This window comes from Aptenodytes patagonicus, chromosome 6 (genome assembly GCF_965638725.1).
Source record: "Aptenodytes patagonicus chromosome 6, bAptPat1.pri.cur, whole genome shotgun sequence".
In the NCBI taxonomy this organism is placed as follows: Eukaryota; Metazoa; Chordata; class Aves; order Sphenisciformes; family Spheniscidae; genus Aptenodytes; species Aptenodytes patagonicus.
In genome coordinates, this window is record NC_134954.1 from 71,891,484 (window position 1) to 71,909,934 (window position 18,451).

The 18,451-nt window shown below is 39.0% G+C and overlaps 1 protein-coding gene across 11 annotated transcripts in view; it reads right to left on the minus strand.

The window, feature by feature from the left end:
• The window catches only part of QTMAN (queuosine-tRNA mannosyltransferase), a 189,950-nt gene that overhangs the window by 92,125 nt on the left and 79,374 nt on the right, over positions 1–18,451 (minus strand). For 10 of the 11 annotated variants that reach the window (XM_076343133.1, XM_076343125.1, XM_076343129.1 and 7 more), the window contains exon 3: positions 1,422–1,589. Coding sequence is in view for 9 of the 11 variants with exons in the window: in XM_076343125.1 (XP_076199240.1) it covers positions 1,422–1,589 (168 nt within the window). In the remaining 2 variants the exon portion in view is untranslated. Of the gene's footprint in view, positions 1–1,421; positions 1,590–2,326; positions 2,359–18,451 lie in introns of those variants that run through there. The other variant, XM_076343134.1, reaches the window with a different exon arrangement.

Here is an 18,451-nt window from a genome sequence, read left to right on the forward strand (position 1 = left end):
TCATCTTTTCTGCACTGATTTAACGATGACATGACGTCGCCTCCGCCCAACTTTTTCCTAGAGGTTCTGCATATCACTGGCAATTTGGAAAGATCCCGTCACCATCGCTGCCTGAGCAGCTAAAAGGAATCTCAGCCATCACTGAAAAGTGTGATTTTATTACATAAACTCTATAGAAACACTAGGGAGGAAAAAAATAATAATAATAATAAAAAAATCTCTTTCCTAATTATCCAAAGCACCAACCTGGAGATTCAAAGTGCTCCAATTTTAATCATCTCCAAAACATCTTTTTTTTTTTTTCCTAATAAAAGACGATACTTTTATTATCTTAAAAATGCATATTTTGAGGCTAAATGTTTGTCAGCTTACAACAGATGTGTGAAAAATAACTGCCATAATAAAGCAAAATATATACAAAAAAAATATTCCTTGCGCCAGTGCCAAAAAAAAAATACATCTTTTTGTTACAGCATCTGAAAATGGCCGCTTCTGTTTTCAAAACATCTTTCACTATACTTTCCCATCTTTACTGCTCAGTAAGTGAAACATGTTGCAAATGCAGCGGCAGAAGCAGCCACAGAATGGCCAGCGTATACACAGATCATTATTTGAGAAATCTCAGTATCAACTGGCTTGTATTATAAAGATGCAAAAGCTTAACTTGTACCTTAAAATGCTCAATCCCTACTCCTAATAAGTCTCCTACTAACAGATAGGTGAGAAAGATGATGGAAATGAATTTATTTCAGTTCAAAACAACTGCGTTTTGCTGTTTCACTTAGGTCTGTACAGTGCCTAACCACAAAGCTTTTCAGTGTGGCTGTTATTAACTTCTTTCATTAACTCAGATTCGAGAAATACATTTGTTTTTAGCAACAATAAAGGACTGCAGCCTTTAAAACGTCTGGGTATTTTAGCACTGCACAATTTCTGAATACTAGATGAAAGAAATATAAGGATTTATCTGGTATGTTTACTGCCCTCTCTTCACAAGAAAAGTGCTGCAGTACATTTTAATTTCTGTTTATTTCCCTAAAACCCTCTATATAATTTCAGTCGGATGCAGTAAAGGCTATGGCCAAGCAAGAGCCGATTAGCTGCGGCTTTGCGAAGCATCCGTGAAACAAAGCATCTCGCTTACGGCCACGAGACAGGTCAAAACCCACACCGCTAACGGGTACGCCATGGTAGCCCAATATAGCATCGACGGACTTTATACAAGAAATTGAGATGAGTTTATAGAGCAAACTGTTTCTGCCGCAACACGTTCATCAGCCTCTCTTCGGGACTCTGCTGGTACCTCGGTCTGCTACAGGGTCACCATTTAGACGGAGGAGGACTCCTCCGGCTTACGATGCTGCAAGGCTGTAGACAGAAGGACACCTTAAATAACACAGAGCGGTGCGAGAAACACCTACCATGAAAGAATCTGGTTGTATCCATACTGAAAATCCCTTTCCTGGCATTTCTGGACAGGATATGCCAATTGATTCTCATGGAAGTAGAGGACCTTTTTCAATTTGCCAAGGTCAGGGCGGAGGGCAGCGAGTTCAGCCAGGTTAAGCACCGAGCTTGCAAAAAGGATCCTGGAAAACAAGGAGAGCAGTGTTTACTGTCTGTGAGCATGCTCGCAGGGGTCACCCCTTCCCCTTCTCCCCACCCTCCCCAAGAAAAACATAACCCCTATAGGGACACATCAATAGCTAAGCCTTAATACCATGTAGCAGCATTCGAAGTTTTGATCTCTTAAAAAGCAGCTGCTAAGAACCCAACTAGAAAAGCACCGAATCTCATTGGTCTTCCCAGCTCGGTTACAGAGAGATGCAAAATAAAAAAAGCCGGATGGATTTTATTGAAAAAGGCAAGAAAAGCTGTATCTGAAGGACAAATGGAACAAAGATAAGGCTGACTAGGGAATACTTTGCTTGCCAGTTTCATTACACTTTACTTCTTTATGCAACCAACTACTGAAATTCAATATATGAGCAGGAATGGCACATGTTCATCTTATGACATAAACCCTTTTGATTTATGCAGTGCACTTATCTAGTATGGTCTGTTTTTTTCCCCCACCCTTTTTCTTTTTTTTATTTTCACATTTTTATTAGGTATTCCTCTATAATGAAATCTTGTTTCTACCCTTGCACCCCAGTACTGCCGTAGCACTCCTGCTATTCCACAGTCTACAACACTGCACACAGCCTTCAATCATATAAAGCAGGCACAAACAACACTAACAAGCTGCTATCTTAGCCTCGAATAACTTACCAGGCTATCAGAAAATGAATGTATTTAAATGTGTAATCCGAAATTGTGACCCTACCGTAACCAGTGGCAGATTTCCCTGCATTTCACCAGAAGTATGCCAGCATGTCCTGTCCCCTGGCTAACGCTGCTTTCAAGCAAACTGAATCCTGAACCTACGGGGACCTGCAGAGCCGTAGACGTTTGTGTTATACATTTCTCATCATAAGGAATTAAAAAAAAAAAATTAAAAAAAAAATTGAGACCAGGTATTTATTGCACGTAAAACATTCAGCTTTAATAAACTACTTTTCAACATAGCATGTTTCTGACTTTTTTTTTTTTTGCTATCCACCATCTTCACATTCAGAATTGATTTATGCAATGTTTAATCCTTTTAAGATCTTTCCTGTTTTTTCCTATTTTTATTCCTATTCTTCCTATTCTTTATCCCATTTTATTCCTCTTCTTCCTATTTTTACATGGATTTTGTGTTCAAGATTACTGCCAAACCGACATCACTAATACTAAAAACTTCTGATCCTGGCTGTCAACCTTAAAACTCATGAACTTCCCCAAATAGCCATATATGTATCATAATAGCACCTATGCCAACACACACCATTCTTAGATAATCTGTGTCTACAGAACAAACACTTCCTAGAGAACAGATCCTGTATCCATCTTCATCAACCTGAGTCAATGCTAATCTGAAAGGCTTACGAAAGTAAGAGATGAATGTTCATCAAATATTTGATCGTTCTAAAGGGACTGTCAAACAGAATGCCAATTAAGATACGAGCTCGGGTTTATTATGAGCCGTACTAAGAGGAAAAAACAGTTTTACCTAAGTCATCGCTTATTTGTCACAAAGAGTAATAACCTCCGGACCTCAAAACGACCTGGGTGCCAGACTCGAAGCAGGGGCAGGAAAACTTCCTACGGGTGATGCAATACCCCTGCTCAGAGACGGCTGCGAGTTTAGCACTAAAGTGACAAAGAAAAATACAAACAGGAGAAAACATACGCCAGATCTCAGAAATGAGATGAAATGGTTGCTCGGCAAAACTTTGGCTATTTCTGGATTGCACTATAGCTTATCCTTTCCTTCACTGATTTTTCAGAAAACCTCTTTCTGCAATGAGTTAGGAAGAAAACTGAATTGATGTGGGATAGCGTCTATGAACTTGGCTGCATTTGAACGAAGAGAGAAAAAAAAAGAGATGGCACATTGGGATTGAAAACATGGGAAACAGCAAAGAGCAAGGCACAAAAGCAAGAGTGGAAAGAGAAGACAGTGGGGGTGCCAAGGTTAACATGACGACTGGAGAGAAAAGGGCAACGGGGAGCACGACGAGAAATGAGATCCAAGATTTAAGCTTGGACAAAACCGTGTAGCTCTGAAATATCTGAACTTGCTCAGATGGACAAAGGAATAACTAGAAGAGGAATATGAAAAAAAGATGGTCAAATCCACAGGAAAGGAAAATAATGTTTGCAGTACCGGCTTAGATAAACCGGGAGATTCAATAGCATCATTAGAGAGAGCCGGAGGCTGGCTTCCAGTAAGGCAAGAAAGGCCGAAAACTTGGAAAGCTTGCCAGAGGTAGACCCAAATTTTCTCCACTGTAAATGGGAAGGGATAAGACTCAATTAACAAGCAGATCGCTTGTCACTGCCCAGTCCATCAATAAGCCAGTGTCAAGAGAAAACTGTGGCGATTACTAGCACATTCAGATTTAGAGCCTGAAATGACACTGCTCATGTTTTTTACAGAAAAAAAAATAATAAACCCAAAACCATTTAAGTGGTAATATTATTAGGAAACACCCTTCTTGATTCGCTTCCGTTACTTCACAGCATTTCCAGAATTTAACCCAACAGATATGGGGTGCTCTTATACTTGTTTCTTTACCGGCATAAAAGCTGCTAACTACCAGCGATAACCAATTTCTCCGGCATTACGAGCTTAAATAACACCTGACAGCACGAGTCCCCGCGAACATGCCCACAGAGCAGCCACGTACGTGGCTAATGGACTCACGCAGGGCACTGGAGGATATGCTGGAGTGAATTTCCACTTAACACCTATTACAAGGGGAAGAAAGGAAAGTTTATTATAACGTAACATGCGACATAAATATATGTCAGTTGTCATTCCGTGTGACATCAACTTTCATTTTACCTCGGGTCATTATTTAAGTAATAAATGCTAACAAGGTGAGCTTTATCATCCCACGGAGTGTATCCGGGAGGTAGAGACACAAGGTGATGGCAAGAACGCTCGAAACATGATAATTCCTGACAGCTGCTGCTTGAGCACAAGTTAAATTGAACAGTTTATCTCAGCATAAAGATGTTATAAGGTTTTATGTTTAATTTAAAAAAATTAACATAAAACCCAGAGAAAGCAGAGTTAGGCAATCTTTCACAAACATGACATACTACAATCACTGTATAAGCTGGATTAGTACTTATTACCATGCTACTAGAGAATTAAGCTGGTTTTAGACCACCAAAGAGCTTTAAATTGCAACTTTTGTCTCTGTAAGAGAAACCTATATTTAAAACGTCTGCTAAATTCAAATTAACAGCTACATCATTAACTTACCATCTCACACCCCCCCCCCACATTTCAACTGCTATTATGGTATTCTTATCTAGACCTATCAACGCTACAACATATAATAAATATATACAGTACTCTTCAATAGCGTGCAAATCGTCACAAAACCTGCGTTGAAGGTCACATTTCTAACACGACTGCCCTAGCCCTCCTCTCCGAAATATCCCCAAGTATTTTTCTGTGTTACAAGTGACCTTCTCGCACAGAGCAGGACCATCACACATGCAGTAGCATCGCTGCCTTGGAGGCTGGCCAAATTTCAGGGCCACCATCCACACAAGCCCCGGTCTTACGCTAAGCTTGTGCTTAATCTGAATCACTTAATAGTCCTTCTGACTTCTGAGGAACTACTTATGTGAATTAAGTTAAGCGTGTGCTTAATTCATACAAATATTCATGGGAAGGAAGCTGAGCGTGCTTGCAGGTTCAGAGCCACGATGTGTCTGGAGAACGCTCTGACCTTTGCTATTGTCTTCCCCGTTATTTTACTCCAAAGGACTGAAAAGCTGTAAAATATAAAAAACTTTACTTTTTTTAATTATGGCAGACAAAATGACTACTATAGGTTTCCATTTCTATCAAGCAAATTATAAAAGTAAAGGTGCTAAAGTATTTTTATTTTGCTTTATAAATCTTTGTGTCACGTAACCGCGATTTACTCTTTTATGGCATTGCCCTAAATCTTTCAATTAAATTCCCATGCAACTTAACTAAAAACACATTTTGCCTTCCTCTTGGGACACCACACAGGGCATATTTATGTATCTATGGATATGGAGCCTGAACTCCCCGATTCACCAGGCTTACAGCACAAAGCGAGTTTAAAACCACCTGATTTGTACTGGAACATTCCCTCTGTCTGGCAGAAGCTCTGCCAGTATGAAGGACAGTTGTTCAGCCTGGAAAAAAGGAGGCTGAGGGGAGACCTCATCGCTCTCTACAACTCCCTGAAAGGAGGTTGTAGCGAGGTGGGTGTTGGTCTCTTCTCCCAAGTAACAAGCGATAGGACGAGAGGAAATGGCCTCAAGTTGCACCAGGGGAGGTTTAGATTGGATGTAAGGAAAAATGTCTTTACTGAAAGAGTGGTGAAACATTGGAACAGGCTGCCCAGGGAAGTGGTGGAGTCCCCATCCCTGGAGGTATTTAAAAGACGTGTAGATGAGGCGCTTAGGGACATGGTTTAGTGGACATGGTGGTGTTGGGTTGACGGTTGGACTCGATGATCTTAGAGGTCTTTTCCAACCTCAATGGTTCTATGATTCTATGATTCTATGACTGACGGACGTGGCCACTGTTTGCATCGCAGCACAGGTAACCCAGTTCTCCCTGGAAAAGGAGGAATACTGTAGTGTACGATCCTGCAGCAGCAACAGGGACTGTCCTGCACTGCAAATGAAATCCAAGGTCATAAGTCCCTGCTGCAAAACAACCACATTGGCAGTAAAATGAGTTTATGATTGTAGATCCGGCAGGTTTTCCAGGTGCAGTATTACAATGAAACAGAGTTAGATCTGGATTTCGCTACAAATATGAGCCTTTTAGGGGGATACAGGTACTAAAAAAAAGACTGTTCGTTAGACAGCACTGACTGAATTGACATTCACCCCTCCTTCAGGAGGGGAGTGTGAGGCTTGAAGTGTTTTTGCACCAATCTAGAACTAAAACCTTGAGCACTTGGAGGCATCAAATCCCACCGTACGTCTCACAAGGCGTTGACCGCTTTGCTCTCGCCAAGCCCCAAATTATACCGTACCTATAAATACATTTATTTTTCTTGAAATTTCAATTAGGAGGCCTAATGTCATACGGCAGAGTCTTAAACCCTCATATTTTTACCCCAATTACGGTTTTATTCTGGGCACGGTTCTTGTGCGCTCAGCAGAGCGAAGTCAGGGTGCCACCAGAGACCACAGAGGCACTACGACCCAACAAGTCGTCATCGATAACCGTAAAACACAGAACACAGTCATGCCACTGCCGATAGCTACATTTTCTCCAATTGATCAGAAACCAACCCAAATTTTGTAGCAAATAACAGGAGCCGTTAGGGAAAGCATTTGCGGTGAGACTAGGAGCAGCTCACCCTCCTGGTGAAGGCAAGCATGACTGGGATAAGAAGTACCGAACACTGCTCTGCTACGTTGCCTCCTTAAAGGTCAAGGAAAAGGCAAGAGGTGTGACCATGGACATATCCACCTTGAGAAACAAGGGCTTCAAAGACGATGGTGTCTTCAAGCACCTCAAGATCAAACCTGAGGGCTTTGGTTCCTCCATCATACAGTTTCCTCGATTTCAACCCAGCAAGTCCGACAAGTCCAGGGATTTGGCTTTAAGTAATTTTTCAAACGTAAACTGTATATCAGATAGAATTATTAATGCCTGGAACGTTAAACAGACCAGTTATTTTTATTATTACATACATTTTTATATGATCAGCTTGCAGAAGTTGCATTTTTACCACTAGACCAAGAATACACAAATTGCAATCAGATAGAAAATGCTTTTCCATTTCCCATTAAACAATAGATGACTCTGAATTTCTGAACAATAAATACTAATAAGCGATAATATATGACAGTATACAGATAATAAATAATAAATTAACAATAATTTTTTTGACATGGAATGTACAAGTGTCAAAAATGCTTATAGATATTATAATAGAGCTCATAAATTAAGGTTTTCTAGATAGAGCATAATTTGAAATGTTTACAGAAATAATTAAGTCTTACTATTTTAACGGTCTTTACTTTTCAGAACAAATCACAAGGGTTGTCATGCCTTTCATCTTAATTAGGCCATGTGTTTGTCTTATTTATTTGTTATGTACTTTCATAAATGTTCACAAATATTAATTGTAAAGCAAAATATTTTTTCCTCTTGCTGTAATTACTATATGTACATATAGTACACAGTGATAAATATTCATGGCTGCTATCAGTTCAATAGTTTTGGATTTGGGGTTTGTCTCGTATGCTAAAATACAGTAGAAATGAATAGCTTGTTTGAACTCATACTGCCAATCCCTTTTTAATATTTTGATTTAAAAGTACGTTCTCCCTCCCTCATTTTATAGTATGTTATTTCGGACTATAGTTGAAATTCTTGTTCCTACTGTGACAGACCTTAAGTGACGTTTTCCAAAGGAATTTACTGCCTGGAAATCAAATGCATTTTCCCCTTCCTCATACACCCCATACCCCAAAGAAAACTCAACTCTCTGCACGCACAGCTGCTATTTGACACAGCCGGAGTAGAAAGGGGCTGCGTTTCCAGCCCCACTGTTGCACGTCCCACCCCTTCCCTGTGTCTCCTCCTGCCACCCGGATTTTCAGACCCCTGTTAGGACCATGGGTAGAGCTCTTGAGAGCCTCCCGTCTCAACCTGCTGACCTCACTGACGTTATCCAGCAAAACTGGAACGGGGCTGAAGCTGAATCACAGCAAATCTCTCACCTTTAGAATATTCAAGAGGTTACAGAAATGTATCATTTCATTTGTAAATTATTTGGGTTCTCTCTCAATTCCTTCCCGAATTTTTTTTCTCAAATAGCTGATCGGAATATTTACATGCAATCCAACCTTACAATCCAATTTTGGGAGCCAGAGCCCCAGCTGACACAATTGGTTACGAACTAGCTTTAAGCACACACCACTACTTTCAATGACCTTTAACTCAAAAAGATACCGAAAAGGTGGTGAAAACAGTTAATCAGAACTACTTTTCTATTGAACGTCAAGAAGTAAGCTTGAAAGAGACTCTCTCACAGATAAGACTTTTAGACGTTTGAGGGGGGAATATTTTGTTTGGATTGCTTTGGGGTTTAGGCAATGGCACTGAAGCTTCTTGAATTTTATTAAGTGTGTGGTACTATTTTTTTCCCTGATTTGTAATTAAATTTGGCTTCAATTAATTACTGACAGATGCACATTTTTACTTTAGTGGCCAGATTGTTCACCATGGGCTACATCGTCCTCTCTGTTTCCACGAAGGGAGAGGTCGAGACCAAGCAGCTATAGCTGCGGTGATGGGGGGGAAGGAGAAAGCCATGAATCCACATCACCTTCCTCACTCGGATTTCACACTGTCAGCATTAAAGAATCAAGCGAAGACATCTCATTAGAGCAGAACATAAGCAAATCAGAATAACCCACTAGTGAAAAGGAGCCACTGCTGAGTAGTCTGTGAGAGATGTATGGACTAACTCCACCCAAATATATGCTGCGATGGAGAAAGGATGGAGAAAGGACAGGGAAAGGACGGAGAAAAAGAAAGGACAGTGTCTGAAGGCAACAAATTCACCGAGGGTAAATACACAGGATGTAGTGATACAGTGAAAAGACTTTTTTAAACAAGACGACTTGTAAAACTGATGTTCTACTCAATTAGGTAACATTTAAATAGCATTATTTATTGTTCTAAAGTCCGCAAATTCATTTCGTTGGGTATCTTATCTGTCCAACTCTGGAGAAAAAACAAACATGTCAAATGACTGGCAGGAAAAAATGCAATATGCCCAAGAGGTTGTAGCAACATGGAGAAGTCTTAAGACTACACATAACAACACTACTATCCAGTAGCAAGTCTGAACAACAAACTTTGAGGTCCGCTACTTCACATCACCTGGTGTCAGTTTGGATCCAGGATGACACAGAAGAGACAGTCAATGTCATGGATATATGGACCTCCCTGCAAGCGAGACTGATTTATACCACTGAAGGGGAATCAAACTCAGTGCAGCACAAACTCACCAAAATAGTGAGAGTTTCCCTTAAAAAGGTTTATATGAACAGATGCTCGAATGAATGAATGGCAGAGTAAAACAACGACTGATTTTCCTTTATTTTAAAAAGTTTTGGCAAACTCAAAACTCAAATCTCCCCCCAATTTTCAGGTTTACACATTTTATATTTTAAAACAACAGAAGCCCCACTCACTCCGCACAATCACAGAGAAGTTGAGGAGGGTCTTAGCAGACCGGTTAGCAGTTTTACATTCCAAGTGCCCCGAAAGTCCTATTCTCCAAAACGTTTCAGGCTGGTTTGCATGTTGCTTTACGCACCTTGATATCTAAACAGTTTTTTACAAATTTGAAGACTATCACTAAAAGGGACTTAGTTTTCTTAGCAAATGGATTTCACATTTTTCTTATATCCCATGGCTCCGATTTCATCTCGCGCAATCTATAAACATCAAGTCCTTTAAAAAAATATTTTTGTGGAAGCTAATGCTCTCGTAGCTAATTTTCCCCAAAAACTCCCACTGCAGAGCATCAACCCAAGGCATAACTACTGCCTACGAATGGGGACCTCAGGAAAAGCAGGATTCTTCCCAGAAAACTAATACAGTCCTCGAAAAAACTCAGACTGTCATAAAACCTGAGCAGCTGGCAACTCTGTCACCATGAAGTATCCATATGGAAGACCGAGATGTGTCAAACTACCCAAAACGAGTTTGGATAGTGCAGAAGATGGAATAAATAATTCAGTATCTATCTTCAACACTTTCAACAGCAGGTAGTAGATATGCTACCTGCTTCTACAACGTGCCAAAATGTAACATGCGAGTGAGAGCGAGCGAGAGAATGTGAGTATCTCCAACCTGTTTTCATGAGGATATTTTGCTCGAGGAACTTCTCTTTTTAGAGGCATATGATGCGTATCAGATGTTTGTCAGGAGCAGGCAGCACTACAGAACATTAGGAATAACTTAGTGATTTTAATATATATTCACAAAGCGCATACTCCTTCATATACATATATAAAAAACCCGTAACTTAATCAAATATTACAAAAAAAAAATAAAGTGCAAATATTTATTTCTCACAACTGCCCTTCACACTTCTATAATATTTGTTGCTGCGGCATAGTGGCAACTTCCCTGCCATATTATAAGCTGAGCAAACTATTCAATGTGATCAGTGAAGTGCCAATCAGAACTACAATTTAAATGTTTCTGCTCTGTGTTCATGCAGTAGTTCAACTCTAACACTATGTTGTGCAGTGTCAATCTTCTTCCTTCTCTTCCTATACGAAATAGCCACACATTGGCACATAAAGGTACATCATGCATACTTACAGAAGATAAAGTGACACTTCTGTTCCCTAAGAAATTAAAATAAGAGTATTTAATGCCTAAGAGCCTCCAGACCTGTGTATCTAATATCTATATCTGTGTAATAAACTAAATGAGAAAGAGCCATTAGAAGAGAGGGTATGTCACAGCATACTAGTCAGAAGTCTCCGGGAGAGAGGTTCTCTGATTTGTCTATTTAGATCAACATCAAGTATCATAACGATTTCTCAAATATTAGCATGAGACAATATGAGCTACTCACTAGCCCTGAGTGACCGTGACCACTGCAACATCTTGCTGGGCATTCAACGCTGCTCCTCCAGCATCTCTCGCAGGCAGAAGGTGATGCTCAGTCACCGAGACCACAAAAAAAGAGGTTGCAGGAGAGCCCCACGTACTGGTAGGTAAAAAAAAAAAGCCCATCTCCCCTACATGGAGATATTTATCAACCAGCACTTCACCAAAACCATGGGGACAGCCCGTAGACCAATATTCAAAAGCACAGCAATAAGGAAAAATTCAGTCTTCGTGTATTACACACTATTTTCAGCCACTAGACTTTCTTATTAGATTATTTTTTAACTCAGCAAAGCCCACACTCACTACCAGATTTGAACAATTACACCGAAATGGCTGAATGACCGACTGAAATGAGATTTCAAAGAAGTGAGACAAACACTCTCCTAAATTCAAAAGCTGCCAAACATATTTCATCAGACTTTCAAAAAATAATTGTTTTGTCTGTTCTGAATTAAGCTTTAAGTGCTTTAAGAGAGGTTTCTCTACAAACATGGCTAAAGATCACAAAGGGAGCGTTTGGATTGAATGTAACCTTTCAGTCATATATTTATTAAGTAAAAATTGCATCATGCCTGGCATATACCATAACCTGTTTTATTTCCATTTACATAACACGATTTTAAGTGTAATCTGTATTGATGTCCTATCATTTCATTTCACGTTATCCTAACAGGTTTGTATTTATAACGCCACCAGCAAAAGAAAAGGGAAAAAACGGGTCTCAGCTCTGCAGCTCGGGTAAGGCAGTTTGGAGCTCCTGACATGGGACACAGGGGACCAATACAAGAACAGAGGCATATAGGAGAGAATTCAAAGAAAAAAAGAATAAGTTAAACTTGTGAGAGAATCTGACAGTTCTGAAGCTGAAGCCTTTTGCCCATTTTTCTTCTGCAGCTCCTGGCTGAAAGTTTTGCAGGGTTAACAACTACACCAGTCATTTACAGTCACATTAAAGTCAATTTTTAAAAGACGGATGCATTCCCCGAGTAAGCAAACTGAACCCCCATGCCGTGGCGCTTTGAGATTTTCCCCACACAAGAAAAATGCAGTAACAGAATAATAATCTAATAATAATGCTTCCTGATATTTTTACAAATTATGTTTTCCCAACACATCTCATATGCAACTATGGTATCCTGAAACTTTTGAATTCCTTTTACCATTAAATAAAGCATCCAGTGCTGAATGCCCATTATTCCCCCGTAAAACGCAGGAGAAATACACGCCTCGGGGGTTGAAGTCATACATAACAAAGTCAGAAGAATATACTAGAAGCCTTCTAATCTTTAAGATTAAGAAACTGAGGCCAAAGCTTGCTTATCGAGGGCCATGAAGAGAACCAGTGCCACAGTGAGAACTCAGGAGCCCAAGCCGGAGTCGAAGATAAGAGAGTGACACGGGCTAGTGATTTAATCAACTCATACATGACCACGTCACTGTTTACGTATCTTATGAACCCTGCTCACCACAGTACCTGACAGATGTCCCAAAATAAAATGTTATCTTCGTGAGACCGTACATAGTGATTCAGTATTTTCAGATACCATATTTTAAGGCACAGATAGTACATGTATATGCACGTATGTTTGCATGCATGCACACAGATATACAACACATACATAACACATATATACTGTATACATATATATGTTCTCCACTTCTATCAAATTCCACCATAAAACTGTGAAGCATTCGGAATTGAGCTATTTAAACTGCGGCCAGGAAAATTGTTGACAACAGCTGATTTGTAATTGGGAAAAGATCGTGCACCTCTCCGTCACAGAAAGCTAAAAATCTGTTCGAGGTGGCTGGCCGACAAGCTTGCATATCTGCAAAAACTGAGCAAAGTGAAATAGTTTTAGTCAAGGTCACCAAATAATAAATTTTTTCCAGCGATGCCTTTGGACTACACGTAAAACCCTTCAGGGGCTCCTGAAAAGGAAACTTTACTCAAGCTGTTTGTCAAGATGACCGGAGATGTTCTTTGGAAAGTATTTCCAAAAAAGTTCTGGAGCACTGGTAGCTGTACAATCATATGGGATTAATTTTCTGTATATATCTCTATATATTGCTGGAAGAAACAAATTAACTTCAAAATTCAAAGATCTTTATACAGCCCTGTGCTCTTCGGTACAAATATTTAAGTAAGCTCTACTTCCTGTCAAACACTGAAATGGATATTAAATTACATTAAATTATTAGAGATACAAGTAGTAAAATTTCTTTTCTGCTTTGTCTGTGAGCTCCTGCATCTTGGTATTTCTTGCACTGAGGATAAAAGATAATTTACTATTATCTGCGATTTAAATTCCTGCTTCTATTAAAATACTAAGTGTGTGCTGGACGTATAATGCATGCCCAGAAGCCTGTGCCAGAAGTCATCTCACGAATATCCCCCGTGAGGGATGACTTTACAAACTGGCACAGGAAAACTGTATTTATTCACCATGTCCCTTTCCCCAGCATCTTGCGATGATTTCAGGATGCCATCCCTTCATTCACCTTTGTTTCTTTTCTTAAGAAGAAATGAATAAACAAACCAACCACGCAGAAGGAAGGAACTTAACCATCCCGGCATCAACCCAAAACCCCCCACTAAGCCCTACGACCACCACTTGTACGTGCTCAGCACGGTGGGAGCTGCCCCAGCCTGCAGGCACACCGAGAGGGTGAAATGCTCCTCTCGACTTCATATATGATATTAAAGAAAGGAATATAGTTAGGGTTTAAAATAAAGGGGGGGTGGGGGGGAGATGGGAAATCTCCCTCTCTCCTTCTGATGCAGGATCTGTGGATTGACTTGATGGGAAAGAAGCAACATCTGGTAGATAAAGTATAAAAACTTAATTTCTTCCTTCCTTCTCTCTTGCTCCTGTGTATTAGTAGAAAGGCGAGGAGGAGCAAGGCACTAGTGAAAAAATACCGAGTCAAAATTATATCCATCAGGCTGATGCAGTGCAGCGTCCTGACCGGTCCCACCGTAGACCTCCTTAGGGCTACTGTTTCAAGTAAAAATTAAACAAGATTACATAGAAACAGTTCAAGATTGACATTTTCCAGCTTTCTGAAGGTTACATTATTTGAATGAATCTCAACTTCTAAAAACATCCAAACACCAAAGAAAAGCTAATGAGGGCTGTAAAAAAAAAAAACTCGTAAGAAATAAGACTCTTACCAGAAGCAAAGGAGCCACCCACGTTGAGTATTACCCATGGTAAGAAGAGGTAGCAATGTCTTTAAAAATATATTTTTTATTGCAAGTTTAATATGAAAAATGCTTATTATTCTATTAGCAATTTTTACCATTACTCAACTTGTGCCCACAGGTCTTTGCACGTCCATCTCACAAGAGTGACTGGATGAAGCCCAAGGTTCCCACCACGGTTGCCCTCCCAACCACACCACCTGCGAGGTTCAGAGTTACACAACGCAACGAGGGCTCAGCTTTATTGAAAGGATACAGCCCTGAAACTACAGAAAAAGCTCTTCAGAAGTATGGAAAAAAATATGCAGGATTTTTTTCTAAGTTACCCAAGAAATCTGAAGCAGCAAGCACTCAACCTCCCTCTTCTCTCCACTCAAGCACTTACAGAAAGCCTGTTCTTAGCCCTTCTGCACAGACAAAATTCCCTTTTATCTGCCATTTATTTTCATTTTTACCTGAAAGGCAGAGAAGAGTTGGGCTTTTATGTACAACAAACACGAACTGGACTTTTTTTGCAGTGCATTAGGCTGTGGTCTACTTCCACCAATATGAATGCATACCTGAATTTCCACAGAAATAACAATTTTGCCCTTCTGATTTAAGTATGGCATATATTTAATGTAACGTTCATCTATACACGTTCTCACTGTTTAAGAACTCGGCGCAGGTGTTATTAATAAAATAAATTTATTTTTAAAAAGGATGCTATTCTATAAGCTTTGAAGCTCACACATAGTCTAACTTAACCCAGCTTGGGCTCATCTGGTCTTTAAATGACTTCTTTCATGTGGTCAGCCCACGAGCCATACGTACTGCTGCTCAATCACGCCACTGTACATCGTCAGCGTGAGGATGATTTGCATGATTTGCATTTCCTGTACCGTTTGAGCTTCAATGAGCTCTAAGCACCACATACAAAAGAAACCACCGCCAAGTAATGCAAAGATTTTAGTTAAACCAGATGAGACTATTTTAGTCAGGCTGCCAATACTGAAGGGAAAAAAAAAAGTCTCAGGGATATCCTGTTAAATAAGGATTTATTTGGAGGGAATCTGAACCTTAGATTCATACCCTTACTTTTAAAATATAAAAATAGTATGAATTCCTTAATAAATATGGCCTAGCAGAAAATAATTCAGCGAGAACATATTTTTTTTTTCAATGTTCCTTAGGTTTTGGCACTACATTAGGTTAGTAATTTATTTATTTAATAGTACATAAATGGATTCTGATTATATTAGTTTTCCTACTGTATAAAACTAAATCTAATTAAACCAAATTCACTGACTGCTGGTTAAAATTTCTCCTTATGAAGAAATCCTTTATTTTATCACAAATGATCAATAAAAGCTGTTGGACAAATAACTATGATAGAAACAGCATTACAGTGGGCTTCAATGAATAAGTACTAAAGTGAAAAAAAAAAAAAACAACCGTACCAGAGCCTCGTTGTCATGAAAAACAGAGACAGATGGGGAGACAGACCTATATGATGCTACAAATAGATGAGTATCTTGTAAGGATTTCAACAAATGTTATAAGACCCAGTCAAAATCTGAAAAACTACAGATTTGCTCGTGCTGCTGTACTGAAGTTCACCTGAAATGCAAGCCATAATATAATCATTATATATATTATCAAAGTTTCAAAAATAACAATTGAAATAGAGTATCCTTAAAGCCTTTATAAGATCTTTTCTAGGTAATGACACAATCAATAATGTCATTATTTAGTACAAACCCTGTGTTAGAACAAAAAAAGATTAAGTTTGCTTTAACAGCTACTTTGGAAATGAGGTGTATCCTGTTCCCAACTTAAAAACAAAAGGTGCGCACAGAAACTTCATGTGCAATATTGTATTTTCTAGCAAGTCTCTCTAAAATGGTAGCTAAATTCAGACACTGGAAAGATTAATAAATAATAGCACGCTGATACAGTGAACTGCATGTGACCAGCTACAGGGTGTACATCACGTATGCCTGATAGCAACCCAAGACAGTCTGTTCGAGCACTCAAGGAATCTGCATATAATCATGCTTAGTAAAAACCACAGAAAACTCCCATTGCTGTTGGTTCCAAAGGACATTCATTTTTAGAAAATTAAGTTGCGTCTTCATTTTTCTGTATTGTTCAAGTGTAACCAAATATAAGAAGTGGCAGAAACTGTAACCGAGGGGTTAAACTCTGTCTTCAGTACAAAAATTCCACTTATTCCATTGTTCTCTGCAAATATACAGTCAAGATCGACATTTAATCACAACATGTACTTTCTATATTGTGACTGTAAAATTTAGTAATCGAAATAGCTACCATATTAAAAATGCATTCTGTCATTTTTCCACTTAGAGATCCCCTGTATAATGCTCCTATTTAAAGGTCAGCTAATTTTATTATGGAAAGTAACTAATAACCTTTATTAATTCTTAGGCTCGCAGTTTTCTAGCACGTCAACCAAATAACTAATACACTGAAGGAAGATACAACACAAACCAAAGTTGAGTATTGCCTCTACCGTGTGGGCAAAACTCTGTATTTGCAAGAGACAAAAGAGGTCATTAGAAATTTAACACATGGTTTTTGCTCTGGAAATTACGAAAGCACGTATAGACGGAGCTTTTTAAAAGCCAGGCTTGCTGGTCCTCCCCCATGCTCCAAGATGCTGAGACCACTGAGTGAGGTGCTAAGTCCACTAATGTCCAAGCACAACCAATAATCCCAAATGTTATACAGCGCCTTTTTTTTTTTTTTTTGGTCATTTCCTAAATTTGCAGGACATGCCAATATTGGAGAACATAACGAAGAATTTTGCATACAAACTCTTCTGCTGTCTTTAATAAAATGACTGAACAACATGAAAATATCAAAGTTAAAAATATACGTATTCATATTTTATTCTCATGACATCTCTTGTATGGAAAGCATTATTAATGTTGCACACTATATAAAATGATGCAAGAATATCCAGTGTTTTATTATGTTAAAGCAAAAATGCTTAAGTAGATCAGAATGCAGCGTTATTCATGACCAGCCCTTCCTAGCACACTGCTTTGGGTGAGTTTGTTCCTAAGAAACATTACTACGCTTGAAACTAAAAATAGATAGCTATTTTTAGCTATTTAATCACATGAGGAAAAGACACAGTTTGTATCGGTCTTCTTTAATTTACAACATAATTCCGTAACGCACCCTGCACGTATATCATGAAAATCCCTGGCACACAACCTCCGGGCTCGCACACCGTGAGCCACACGCCGGCTGCAAGTGGAAGCAAAATGGGTTTTAAAAGATTCCAGCAACAATAGCCTTGTGACTAAATCAGAAACAGAAGCAGAAGTCATGAGCCAAACAGATACCTATCGGTTTCCTTGAGCTTAATCTGATTAAAACATGGCTCTCAAAAATGTTAAATAGAATGCCACGTCAGAGAGCAGGCAAATGATAAAAATAGTTCATGACAGGAAATCATTATTAAACCAGCATTACTAGTGTATCTGTTATGGAAATTTCCCTGTAATTTTTCAAGGTTTCCCCTTATGCTTTTCTTGAGCTGCCTATTACACTTTTTTTTTTTTTCCTCTTCTCCTCAATGGCGTGTAAGTTTGAGATGTAAAAAGAAAATTATCACTGCAATTTTCCAACTACACTCTGCTCAGTACCATCTCAAGTGTGTCATACATCATCTTGTCATTCACTTTAACAAGAAATCACGTAATATTCAGAGGCAGAAAATAAGCCAAAATGGGCAAGTGCCACTATGGCAAAAACACATTCATGTGTCATTACAGGAAAAAAAAAAATTAATCTTAATTTCACATAATGAAAGCATCTTAAATATTTTTAAGTGGGGAGAAAAGTTTCTATGAAAAGCTCATGGGAATGACAGGAGAGCCGTTCTAGAGTCCACCAACCAAAATTAGAAGAACAAAACTTTTGATAATATACTATCGCAGATCAACCTTAATGTTTTAGAGAGCTTACACAAATAAAATAAAATTCAA